The sequence below is a fragment of the Polypterus senegalus genome, chromosome 1, assembly GCF_016835505.1.
Source record: "Polypterus senegalus isolate Bchr_013 chromosome 1, ASM1683550v1, whole genome shotgun sequence".
Taxonomy (NCBI): Eukaryota; Metazoa; Chordata; class Cladistia; order Polypteriformes; family Polypteridae; genus Polypterus; species Polypterus senegalus.
This window is the reverse complement of record NC_053154.1, coordinates 297090599-297104882: the sequence shown is the minus strand read 5'-3', so window position 1 is coordinate 297104882 and position 14284 is coordinate 297090599. Positions and strand designations below refer to the sequence as shown.

General features: G+C 37.5%; 1 protein-coding gene across 1 annotated transcript in view; it reads left to right on the top strand.

The window, feature by feature from the left end:
• Window positions 1–615: 615 nt before the first annotated feature.
• col17a1b (collagen, type XVII, alpha 1b) overlaps window positions 616–14284 on the top strand; it is a 71271-nt gene continuing 57602 nt past the window's right edge. Inside the window, exons 1-3 of the mRNA XM_039734411.1 lie at window positions 616–856; window positions 11111–11185; window positions 13054–13104. Of these exons, the coding sequence (XP_039590345.1) occupies window positions 11122–11185; window positions 13054–13104 (115 nt within the window). The 5' untranslated portion in view covers window positions 616–856; window positions 11111–11121. The remainder of the gene's footprint in view (window positions 857–11110; window positions 11186–13053; window positions 13105–14284) is intronic.

Below are 14284 nucleotides of genomic sequence, written 5' to 3'. Positions count from 1 at the left end.
TCAGATTTAATTTTTAAAGATCTTGTATATATATCATCATGCCCGGCTTGCAGTAAGGGACACTGCGCAGGTAAATGTGACACAAGGCCATCATGGTTAAGACTTCCCCATCCCAGCATCGTAGTAGAAATCAAAAAAGTGGCAGGTGCGCCCGTAACGTGATGAGTGTTACAGTTTAATATTAAATTTCAGCTTTTCGGGTTCACAGATGAACATTTCTGTACAGTTTCAGTTTTGGAAAGCGGAATATAAAGTTGTGAGCAAAAATCAAAGCAGTGATCTATCGCAAACGATGGCTGCGTGAAGCGGCTCTTAAACGTGTTTACTAAACAAACGCCGCGTTGTGCAGCCGAGGGGCATCGGCGAGTGTGACCGCGGGGTGTCCCGTCCGGCCCTGCCCTGCCCTGCGTGTGAGCAACGCGCGTGGCACGGTCGTGGGTGCGCGTCGAGGGGGCGGCATCATTTTACTGTTTGTTTGTCTCGTCATGAACATCACCTCAAGACGCACAGGAAGGTAATTTAGGAAGGTAAAAGTTTTGTGTCCCGGGGGCAGATTTTTTTTTTCTTTCCCTCACTTTGTGTGACTGGTTCCTAAAGAACTGGGCGAGGCTTTAAGCGCACAGCCCCTGCAAAACGGGCTGTTTAGACTTGTCGGGAAAGCCGGAGAGAAAGAAAAAAAAAACGAATAATAAAACGGGAAAGCAAGCCACATTCCTTCAAGATCAGTCAGACATCACACACCTCCACGAGTCCGGGATACAAAAAGTGCGCCTGAAGGAGAACGAGCGAACCGCTAGAGGAATACGCGTCTGGGACAGAGAGAGACACGGACTTCAGGAGAGCAAGCGACAGCCAGGTAACGACAGCAGGGCCGGCTGGACGGTGGGTGACCCGTGGTAACACGTTGACGGCGGGGAGGAACGGGCGGCCCGGGGAGCGCAGTCAAGGCAGCGCACCTTGGAAAAATGCGGCAGGTGCACCCAGGAGTTCACAACTAACAGTTCTTTAAAAAATAAAAACAGAAGTTAGATAGTCAGTCCTAAGTAGATAAAGGCTTTATAGTGTAAAAAGACAGACCGAGAGCGCCGCTGTATAATATAAACGTTCATACCGACACACAGGCATCCTCGTTGGTCTTCGCTAAGACTTAACATGCAGAAGGCGGAAATCTCGGCGTCCATTTGTGCAAATCGCATTAATTTTAAAGCCAAGTACATGAATGGCTCACTGAAAAACCGTTTAAAGCAGCTTCAGAATCAAACAAGGATGCCTTAAATGTACGGATGCTGTGCAAGATTTGAAACTGTGGATTTGCATTTCAGTAGGAACTTCTATTGTGAATAGCAGTGAGCAGCAAGGAGTTGGTGACCGGAGAGCATCTCCAAAATGATCAATAAAGTTATTAAAGGGCACCATATTAAGTAAAGTTAAAATTGCAAAATACTGACGGTCATATTTTATTCACCTATTGTAATAAAATTTAGATAGATAGATAGATAGATAGATAGATAGATAGATAGATAGATAGATAGATAGATAGATACTTTATTAATCCCAAATATCTCAACCTTGGGAGACTGTGTTTTAACACTGCAGATTTAAAAACGCGCTGTGGATTCTGCTGTTATTACCGTCCAACACATATATTTTCTGCTACCCTATCCAAATAAAACAACCGGTTGCATTTTTTTATGTTATGTGTATTATTAAAAATTAGGCGAAATAAAAAGCATTTTGATGTACAGTAGGACATAAAGGTATGACTAGAAACTTAAATCTGAATGGGATATTAACGAAACAATAAATGAACACATTGTTTTTCAAATATTTCACATGAGTATTCTATAAACATGTATAATTATATATATATATATTCATGTATGTATCATATTTTAGAGATTCACAAAACCCTTTATTTGTGGGAAGTCAGGGTTCTGCTAGATGTTTAAAATCTTATTTCTTATCCTTTTGTTTTCCGCCTTTCACAGTCATAACACACTTATTGTTCACTCTCCTGGTGATGATGACTTTTTAAGGTTACTGTTGTTACCTTCCCTCCATCTTTGCTGGGCTTTTCTCGTTGACCTTCTTTCCGGTGTCTTGTTTTGGTCTGTCCATGTGTGTTTACGTCTGTCCTCTTCCTCCTCCTCCACTGTGTGTTTGTCTCTTTGGTTTGGATCCTTAAATCCCTAACTCCTCCATTTTAGACAGCTTGTTGTTTTTTCACTCAAGTGACTAGATAGATGGAACACGAGATGATCTTTTGCTTTCTATTTAACTGCTTCTGTTTCTTGGCAGTTGTTTTATATAATAGGCTCATTTTTCATCAATGTGATAATTGTGTTAAGAGCGATTAGCTTTGAATAAATAACAATTATAATTGCAGTGATTGTCCATATCGTACAATATTCTTGCAGGATTCCTAGAAAGATGTTGATAAATGCATAATTTCCAGCTGCTCATCCATTTCCTGCACCTGCTTTGCTCTGTTTGATTGTTTACCATACCGCAACTGTAAATTATCATAGCTTAGTAGTAAATATGTGTAAGCAGTATGTGGCTCTCCTCACTAAAGTGTGCTGTACGAGACCTTTGCCTCTCCCACCTACAGAACCAAGCCTTTTAGGTCACCAGTTAACCACAGTTGGCCACAGGGACGCCAGGGCAGTTTATTGTCATTAGTGAATCAGAATTATTTGCTTTATCAATTTAGTAAACTTATTTAACCCTGCTAGGTTAAGTTAGGTAATGCATTTATTCAACTTTTTTATAGCAGAACATTGCATGATGAGTGCCACCCCGACTCATTTTACATGTTTAATAGGGACCTCCTGAACCATTTTGTAAACTCTGAGGCTGATAAACTGTTTGGGTGAGCACTAAGACGTGTGTTCATCCACTCTGCTGCTGAGGATGGCTGTGCCATTTGGAGATGAACTTGTGCCTTTATTTTTACAATTTACACTTTTAACTCCTCTGCTAAATCACCTACTCTAAACAGTTTTTTTTTTTAAATGGCTGGGAGAAAAAGTTTCCACCCCTTAAAAACTCACTTGTGTGAATAACAGTACGCATGGCCTCTTTATGCAGTAGTGCCCACATTGTGTGTTTTCTGTCCATCCAGCTGTTTTACTGTTCGTCTTCTTCTGTTCATGTTATGGGTCATCCGTGCCCTGAAACCCACCATAACCTAGACAGGGTTCTTTAAAAAGTTGTGAGATGATAGCAAGAGCTAGTAATGGAAAGTGGCAAATAGTGATCAGGAAAGAAAAGTTCAGGAAGCAGGAGTTGTTCACTGAGATCGACTTTCTGTCTATTATGTGTATGCCTGTGGTATGTAATAGTTCATTGTGAAAGTATTCAAACAAATTCATGTGTCCACCTATACACGTGCAACGTGATACAAACAAAAGTAGACGATGTGGCAGAGCACCAGACATCCCTCGTTGGATTTACTAAATAGGCACGTCATCCATGTGTCCCATGCTTCACTTTTCAGATATTCACTTACCAATGCCCTGGGTGTTCAGTGGGGTCACTGCATACCAGTGTTGGGGTTTGGGTTTATCACTACAACAACAACAACATTTATTTATATAGCACATTTTCATACAAACAGTAGCTCAAAGTGCTTAGCACCCTAGCACCTCCTGTTGTCTGACCTGTAGGGAGGTGTTGGGGGCCACATAATAGGCCGTTGGTACGTGTTTTAGCTGGCAGCTGGAGAAGAGCCACCGGAGGGCAAGTATGGTAAAGAGTAGCTGAAAGACAATGGCACTCGCTCAGCAAAAATTGTGCATTTACGGAAGAGACCAAAATTATTGGGTGTGGTTTTGCAGTTCAGGTTATGCCGTCCCTTTGCTTATTCCTCCCCTGTATCTGTGTTGCTGTGTAGTAGAGTCCTGTACCATACAAAGAAAAAATAGTAGGCCTCTGATTACCTCACTGTCCAAATCTTTTGACAGACATCTATGTTATATGGTATGTGTCTGTCTATCTGTCTGTCTGTCTGTGTCTTGATTTACATGGAAATGCACAGTTTTGATTCAGTGCCTCCTCAAAGACTGGGAAAGTTTCCAGTTTATCAATACAGCAGTATTATCTTCTTAGCTCCACACTGTAACACACTTGAGATCAATTATATTATACATTTTTCAGCTAATTCTGCCCTCAGTTACGCACGACCATCTGCTTTCTTTTCAGTCCTCTGTGCCACTGAAGTGTTGTGTGGTCCACTCGCAGTACTAAATCAAGATTAGTAGAAAGACTACAGTAAAGTTAGGTGCAGTCCTTTCAACAACAATACACATTGAAATTCTGGATTTTACAGTGTATTTTTGAATGTGAAAAGCATGAACTGGGTAGTTGAACACATAGAATGGTGTGACCTGAAAGACTTGACAACACAGATGTCAATGGATATTCTCAGGAGCGACTGGAGAGAGGATGGCTCATTTAGTTTTGTTTTGCATCTCTTCATGAAGCCTCACATGGAAGGTGACATGTGACATCAGGTGTTTACACTTGCACAAGTACTCACTGCATTCCAAGGCAATTTCTTTTTGCACACATTTTGTGTAGACAAATGTGCTGCCTTTGCCAGTTGATCACAACTTACTTGTGGTTTACAAGAATTTGTGGTGCTCCATAAAGACGCTAATCAGCACATATGTAAACTGCCGACAACGCCAATGTACTGTAATTTTTGACACATTTATGTGGGCTTAAGTTCGGTCTACAGGGCAACACCTTGTCTTTTATCAAAAAATTAAAAAAATATGTCCTTCCAAACCTAATTTCTGAATCATAGTCTGCAGTCTGATATGGCTAACCTCAACTGTCTGCCCGAGGACACACATCATTCACCTGGGCAAAGAAGAAAGGCTGCACATTTATGCGTGAGACAATGATGAATGTTGTTTCACATGTCTTATTGAAAAATTAATCATACCACAGATTACTTAGGGAGTGTCTGAGGTTTTGTCTGCATTTGAGAATTAAAGCCTTGGGCTCCATAAAAATGAAATGATAGATTGATGGACGAATACAAAATGACGCTATATGTGTATTTAGATGAATAGATGTGAAAGGCACTATATAATAGATAAGTACATGTAAAAAGCACTGTATAGATATTTAGGCAGATACATAGAGATATTTGAAAGGCACTATGTAATAGATAGATGGATAGATAGATAGATAGATAGATAGATAGATAGATAGATAGATAGATAGATAGATAGATAGATAGATAGATAGGCGTGGAGTGACTCCAGTAAAATAAAACTCTATAGTTATTTAGGTAGACACAGAAAGAAATTTGAAAGGCACTATATGATACCTAAAGTAGGCTTCTACCTTTCGAGATCTCGACTTACACTGATCAGTAAAACAAACTTTTGTAGCAACAGAATTCTTTTCCTTTTGTCACTAGTGTTCAGTTGGTGATTATCAAGGAATAATAAAATCTATCAAAATGAATAGAAATTTCTTTTTCAATAGCTAGTATGAGTATTTTGAAACAAGAGTAATGTTTGATATCCATTGTTTGAGTAAAGCAGATACAAATAGCCACTGATCCATTCATTTTAAATTGTTTATTCAGTTCAGTCATGAAGACAAGAAATATCAAAAGTTTGGGCTTAAAAAAATCTGAAAAACTCCATTTTAAGCACTTCTTATACTTTTTCCTCTGAGTACTCACTGTTTCAGTGTTCATCATAACAGCATTATTTTTGATTGATTACCTGTAAGATGATTCCTGCTTATTGCCAAACAGATGCCTGTGGTTTTTTTTACAATCATTAGATTTATTGTTGTCAAGCACAATTCACACTGAACAGTTGCAGTTCACTATACTCGAGTGATGGTTCTGAATAATTCCGGACTACGTAAAACTAAATAAAAAAATCCCCGCCAATTGTATGAAGTTGTTTCCTCTAGGTCAGATCTTGGGGCTAAAAACTTCACTTTATTTCACTTCTCATTATTTTTTCTTCACATAAAACAATATGAAATGGGCAAACCTTGATGGAAATTGACTATGGCCTTTCCGCATTTGGTATCTACCAATTTGGACTCTCCAATATCAAGTCTGCCACTAATCTAAAACAAAGCTATGTTGACCAAAATGCTGCCTGTGCTGTAAATTCCATCACCTCTCAATTATTTATTTGGCCTGTGACTATAACTTATAACAACAGGTACAAGTAGTGAATCCTTTGAAGGCCGGCTGGCCAGCAAAGGAGAAAGATATTTAGTATTATACTTTGTACTAGCAGAGTGGTGCCATCATTGGACTGTCGTGTGAATTACCTGACTATTAAACTTATCAAATTTCAGGAGCCCAGACCATAGCAGTGGCCAGCGGACCCCGGGTGACACAAAACTTACCACTTGCAAGCCATATGACATGCTTCGAGTTAGTAAGGATGACAGTAATTAGCCCTGAAATGACCAAGAAATAATGGGAATTTAGTATGTGTGCTTGTTTTTATAATGCACATTTTCTTCACATAGCATGTGCATTGTCATCCAGTACAAGGATTAAACAGCACTCTGAAAAAAATGAATGATATTTTTACAAAATTGTGTAGATGTGAGGCTAATGTTTTTATTGAATTGATAACATTCTCTTCACTGTTGTGCCAATGAAGAAGATGCTTAATGCTGATTCGGTTCAAACGATAGCTAGTCCTGCACAAAACATACAGATGTAAGGGAATGGATGAGCAAAGGAAGAAAACAACCTGCGAACAGAAAGAAAATTAAACAGCATTCATTTTGCCCCAGTACGTTATCCCTCAGTTGTAGCTTATATTTGATATTAATCATTTGATTATTTTCCTGCTTTTCAAAATGTTTTATCATTACTACCAAAATGTTTTTCAACAATTTACTGTACCTTTAGATGCCCATATTCTTTTACAAAACATACATTTTTCTCATTTTATTGGAAGACAAAAAAGTCTTTCGCAATGAGTGCAGTTTTTTCTGACTGTGAAACAGGTAGCTATTTAACAATAAACTTTTCAAAAGTAAATCCATACAGTAAGGCCATACAGTATTTTTTAGGATGGAATTGATGTACTTGTAAGTATACATTAATATATCTGTGAAATATAATGACATTTTGAACTTTATGTTTTGTGAAAAGAAAGTGATTTTTAAGAGTGCTCTAAATCTTATACTAAGCACCAAACTGTAATTGACACAGAGCTGCTGGAGTTACACTGCCCTCTGGTGGCAGCAGGGCTTCAAGGAAAATACAGCATGTTAATACACATTAACCAGATGAAAGCTACTGTACAATGTAAGAAACAGTTACAACTCATTTTACAACAGCAACAACATCTATTTCTATAGCTCATTTTCACAAACCATGTACTGTAGCTAAAAGTGTTTTACAAGCTGCCAAAGAAGTAATTGCATGCCAAGAAAAGCAAACTAAAATTAGATAAGAAAAATGGTGCCTAAATAGTATACATAAATGTATACATAAATTTTTTGTTTTCGTCTTAGTGGATTGGACGCAGCGGTTCTTGTGGCCGGTTGGGGTATCTGCTTTTATTTTACTGCACATGGAACATGTACACTCTCAGAAAAGAAAAATATCAACCCATAATATCCAACCATAAAAATATTATTTTGTTCTATATTTTAAAATATTTGCTAAGTATTGAGTGACTAATTTGGAGAATAACAATATGAGGTCTAATGTAAGGCTGGTTTTTGTTCACACAGCTTTCCTCCTATTGTGAGCTGACCTCACTAGGCCCTAGGGCATGAACACAAGTCTGCAGTCCACACAGAAAACAAAAGTGTTAGCCAGATGAGCCTGCTCTTTTGACCTAAGTGTCTAATAAGCCTTTTGACTAAGATGGTGTCTTTGAAGTACATTTCATTGAAGCCCTGCTACAAATGTAGAAATTGCAGTAGCATATGACTGATGGCCAAAGAGCACTGACTAAGGTTTGATAAGAAGGACTTTAATTCATTGCAAGGCAGGATGTCAATGCATATTTATGTGTCTTATTTTTAGATGTGATTACCAACTCTTTCAGGTCATCTTGACCTTAAATTTGCATATTTATAGGCTTAACTGATGTATTTTTATGCTTTTCCGTGTGTTGCCTTTTTATGCTATTGTTGGTCTGTATGCTTGTACTCCGGACATAGACGTAATGAGGCCCAAACGTATGGGAAGCTTTACAAGCAAGACAAGTGTTAACAGAGTCTACGATTAAGCCTTGCAAGTTTGTGCCAAGATATGGAGGTTTAAAAATTAGAACGTAAAAATATGCAAGTACTGTAAAACTATAACAGATAGATACAAATAATAGAGGCCCCTTCAGGCCTGACTTTTTTAGAGTACTTGGCTAAATCCAACCTTGACTGTGCTTTGTGGTGGCACTGTGTAAGATAAAGTTTGACTGAATTAGTCTTTATTACATATAGTGCCTTACACTTGGAGCTCTGTGACTAATGCAGTCCTATTTATCTGTTTATGTACAACATATAATTAGATAGAAATCTTAGGCTGTATATTTAACTTATATTCTGATTATTTCTGTCATAATGTACATTCCATTTTGTAGTCAGTGCATCTCCCTTAGACTTCATATGGTCATAGAAAGTATGAGCATGCCCACAGAGGCCAGCATTTCACCATAGTCTACTGTGGCATTAGCCGACTGCTTACATGGAATGTTATCCTGAATTATACCACAGAGCTGAAGGGTGGGCAGGTGGCGACAAAGCCATTTGATCCAATAAAATATTGAAGATAACAATATAAGACATACAAAAAAGAATTAGTAGGGCCAGGCAGGCTTCAGTTTGTAGCTAATTGGAGGCAAACAGATGTCTAATTGTTGATTTCAGTGCAGAAATAGAGTGTAAGATTACAAAAAGTCAGCAGAGTCCAATCAGGCTATCAAATAATGTAGGGAATTCCAAGGTAAGCTCAGGCAGCACATCTCTACATTAAACACCAGCAAATGTCACTGATGTAAAGTTTCTGAGGAGACAGTCGAAGGTGCTTAAAATGAGGTGTACACAGTGTTAAAAATCATCAAAACACTTTGTAAATCAGGCAGCAACCACAAGTTCTCAGAGAAATTACCAACAGCAAGAGATGAACCTTCATTAAAAAGCCACAAGGAAAGTGAAACAAAATCAGAATCCAAATCCAGATGGAAAGGGCAGCAAAACTCAAGAATATAACAATCCTTAAAGAAAGTTGAAATAATTTTTTTTACAGAGAAGAGCGTGTGGCTTGAGGAGCATACCACAGCTCTGTTTAGTAAGCTACGGTTTACTTATGAGAGCAGACTCTGGTCAAAAGAGAAGCAGATTAATTCTATTAGACCACAGTGCAGCATTTGATACAGTCAATCACAATGTTTTATTACCTATAATGGCGGGCATCTCTGGTATCTCTGGCACAGCCCTCCAGTGGTTTAAGTCTCATCCAATTGAAGGCCAAGAGTTTGTTATTCTTGAAAACAGTGGGTTAAGTTTAGCACCAAATCACGAAAGGAATTCTCCAAGGCTGTGTTCTTAGCCCTTTGCTTTTCTGTATCTACATACTTTTCCTTGGAAATATTACTCATTACTTTGCACCGGAGTATCATTTTTATGTTGACGATACTCATATCTATTTCAGTGTTAAAAGTGGATTAGCGATCCCTCAGCTCATGAGTTGAATGCTATATAGAGCAAGATTTAACTACAACAAAACACAATTCATGTCAATTGGCACTAAATCCCAGCCTAAGGAAATTATTTTTCATTCACTCTAGATAATTCTGTTGGAATTATGCATTTATTTTCTTATTCACTCACATAAAACACATTAGGAAAAAAGGCTTCTTATTTCCACCTCCTCGACATATTCCATGTCTCCTAATTTATATCCCATTCTGATACTGAGAAAGTTGTCCATGCTGTCATCACACTCGACATTGACCTCTGTAACTCTGTAGTGCTCACTGTCTGTTGTAGTCTATTATCTCTGCTGCAGCTGATTCAAAACTCTGACCCTCAGCCTTGAACACGTAAAGCCTATTCTTTTTCTACCTCCACTGTCTCCCTGTGTCTTATCAGATTGAATACAAAATCCTATTGTTAACCTATAAAGCTTTAAATAGCCTTGCACTGGGTTACATCAGTAGACTCCTGCTATAGTACAATCCTGTCTCCCCACTGAAGTCCACTGAGGTTGAATATAATGTTGTGTCTAAACTAACCCTAACCTATATTCTATGAATGACAAAAGCCTTCAGCTCTAATGCACTCAGACATTGAAATGGCTTCCCTAAAGTAATCAGATTGGCATACTCAATTCTTTTAAAAGACAATTTGTTAAGGAAGGGATTTAAATTAAACCAAAATATTTACCTGTTCTCTTGGTCTGTCCCTATCCTTGTGCTTTTGGTGCTACACACTATCACAGACTATATGATTTCTTTATTGTCATCGACAATGTTTGAAGTGGAACCAAAACACTGTTGGTGATCTTTTAAAGTCAATGCAGTGACATTCCACCAGAGAGTTGGGGGGGATCCCATAAAGCTTTGAGCACAGGGATGCATCAACACTCACATAATGTTGGAATCCCCCTTGATGATCTGTGAAGACATACTACCAGTAACTGCGGTGGGCTGGCGCCCTGCCCTGCCCGGGGTTTGTTTTCTGCCTTGCGCCCTGTGTTGGCTGGGATTGGCTCCAGCAGACCCCATGACCCTGTAGTTAGGATATAGCAGGTTGGATAATGGATGGATGGATACTACCAGTGCTCAGCATTCTTTTGAATATTTGTGAAGAGCTTTGAGCATGGGGAAGGTGTTATATAAGGAGTTATATCTGCATATTGCCTTTTCTATCTGTCTGTCTATCTACCTATATCATGTCTTCATGTCTAAAGTCTATCTTACATTTTAAGTGACTCAGTAGTGTGTGCCATTGCTAAATTCATTGTGTGTCATCAAATCTAATCTATATATCTACTAATTGTTGTGGTCTGAACTTGTTTGTTTGTTTATTTACTCACTCGTTAATTCAGTCATGTCTTTATTAATTTGTTTGCTTTTTTATTTTTTATCAAAAGGAGAACATGGAATGGACGTTTTAAACACCAAAAAGAGTAAAAATTCTTCCAGAAGCCAGGAAGGACAAACAAAAGGTGAGTGACTCTGTCACAGCCTGCTGGTTGTTGATGCAGTTGATGGTACCTCAGTAATATAGGTGTCATGGTCTCCAAATCATCCTTATATAAAGTACATTCCTAGATATGAAGTAAATTTGTAATCCAGTGTGATTGTCAGATGTGGATCTCTCAGACTTGTATCAGCAACTCTGAGAAAGTGAGACTGAATTAGACAGTCTACTGGTACTGTGTGTGGAGTCAATGGTGGTACTTGCTGATTTGCACTGCCTGATAATTTTGCTGAAAAAGTGACTGAACGACAGCCTGAGAGCACTATATTACAATAAGATGGACTGAAATGACATAACAATTAGCAGTAACATTTGCCTTTGGATGAACACAACAGACAAGCTGACAACACGGTCAGCATCTCGCAAACTGCCAGAGTGCAAAACGTGAAGTCCAACTTACTTCCTTAAAGAAGCCATTCAAATCCCACACTCCACTTCTCCCTTACTCATTTTTCTGTGCACTATGAAAAATACAAGAAGAAAGTTGCCTTGCCCAGTAAAGCTATTTGTGACAGTGACCACACATAAAATAAGATTATTTGATTAGTAAAGTGGCACTGTTTAGGTTCAATGCATTTAAGTTGACTGTGAAGGGGGTTACTTAACATTAATGTTATTTACTTAGTGATTTGCTCAGTAAACATACCTTGACTGTGCTCTGTGACACGAAGGTTAATTACTTAGTAAGGTTCTCTGTTAGTTTCTTTGTGGATCTGGCTTGTTGCTTCCATGTTTGAATATGTTTTTCTTGAGTTGCTTTGTTTTTTCTCCAACATCAAAAATACAAATTGGCCTGGCGTGAGTATATGTAGCTTAGTTGGCATTCTTTCCAGGGATGGGTTATGTCTTGAGATTTATGTTGCAATTGTAGGCTTGTTATTGCTGGAGATAATCAGGTTTGGAACTGGAAAGGTTTAAGTTGGTAGTTTACTATATAATGTGTGTATTATAGGCATGATATAGTAATCACTAAGCATCTACATGTCACTTTTTGGTGTGTGGGCTTTTTCTCAGTTATTTCTGTTTGGACAAGTCTACTTTGATACAAGTTACTTATTGAAGGTTCACTTCACGTTGTTGTCTTATTGATGTGTTTATTAGCTTTGGTGTTTTCATTCACATTCAGAGCACCAGGCAGTCCTCACTCACACTTCCGCCATCCACTTCTATTTATTCATACTTGCTTGTTTGGGTCTGTTTAGATAAACAAAAATATCAGCAAGTGAGTAATAACACTCAAATAGCACCTCCTAACAACTCCTTCCAGCTCCCTCCACCTGGACTGCTTGAGCTTTACATTTGGAGCCTGCTGCTGTACATGTAAAGTCTTTTTTTATAGTGTTTTCCGTGAAAGACACAATAAAACTAAGAATACAATTAGATTTTTCTGCAGTCTACAAGTCCAGTAGGCTTGAAAATTATGGATAATTTAAGTGAGTAAAATCCATTAGCTGCTGGTCGCCACAAAGAGAAAGATAGATTAGAAAAGACACAATATAGTATAGATAGCTGTTATGGGTACTACAATATATGTTTAGATAAATAGAAGGATAGTAAACAAACTCACTATGTAAGATGGACTGATGTGAAAATGAGTGAGATATATATGAAGGGCTTAAGTGTAATAGATGCCACTGGAATCTGCCCCATATACGTTAACCTTTTAGCTGATCATGATGTGGTTCTTTGTTTTGATAGTAAGAGAGCTGTTTAAAATACTAAAATAGTAAGAGTCTTTAAAATACTTAACATTTATGCAGTTTACAGTTTGATGTGTTTTAGTGCCTGAAAAAAGATTCATTCTTTTCAAGGTGTGTTGTTTTCTTTTCACAGTTCTCACTGAAACAGTCACCACCACTACCAGACTAACAACACGACCACCTAGTAAGTCAAGTGTGTTCCTGTGTGATTAAATATGCATCATATGCCTTCTTAATTTTGACTCTTGTAAATCCTTCTGCTGTGTACAGGCAGGTTTGATTTTCATATTAATTGTCACTGAGTTTGTGAAGTCTTGTGGCCAGTCAGGACTCATCTGTCGTCTTCCATGCAGCCACCACAAAGATAGCAGTGAGAGGATTAAATGTGCAGAAACATAGAGGAGCACTGCTAGTTAGAGTAATAGCTGGCAATTTTATTAGTTCAATGTTGCGTTTTTTCATGAGGCAGAAATTGGAAATGCTGTTACAAGTAGTAGGATAGTAATAATTATTATAATAATGGTGATGAGTGAGGTTTTAATTAGTTATTAAATCATGTCACTTAATTCATTCTATTTGTAATAATACACATTTGAGTGCCAAAGAGAATAGTACATAAATTAATTGGCTCAGTAAGTTTATTCTTATTATTATTAGTAGTAGTAGTAGCAGTAGTAATATCCTTATAAGCATTATTATTGTTAAATTGTGTTTTTATTACTTTTGCTTTGATTATATTAATGATGGTGTTACAATGAACACTTGCTGCTAGAATCATATCTGATCAATATATTTAATTATTTAATAAATAATTTAAGAAATAATCCATAAGATAACAAATTAATTAACTAATTAAGCAATCACCAACAGATTTGGGTTTATTGGGTTGTATTATTATTATTATTATCATAAAAGTATGAATTGCACAGTCTACATTGATAACACATGTCAATGTAACTGAGTGAGTCATCATAAGCTGTTTAATTAAATGACTGATTGACTAATTCATTCATTTTTATTATTATTACTGGGGTGTTATGGTTTGGATGAAACATTAATGGTATTTCTGTATTTATTTAATTTTTTGTTAATTCAGTTATTCATAACAATTCCTTAATTGACTGATTAATGGTGTAATTATAATGATGTTAATAATATATTAAAGATAGAACTTTATTTGAACCCACACCAGAATGACTATAAAGGAAGAAAATTTTAAAAAGAAAGAAAAGAACACTTCTGCCTTCACAGTCACAGGCATATTGTTGTTGGTGTAAAGGAGTCCCAGTAGCGTTTGTTGACACACTTCTGTTGAATGATTCATTGGTTAAAGGTCCTCAGTGTTAGTGTGCCAGAAAGTAAAT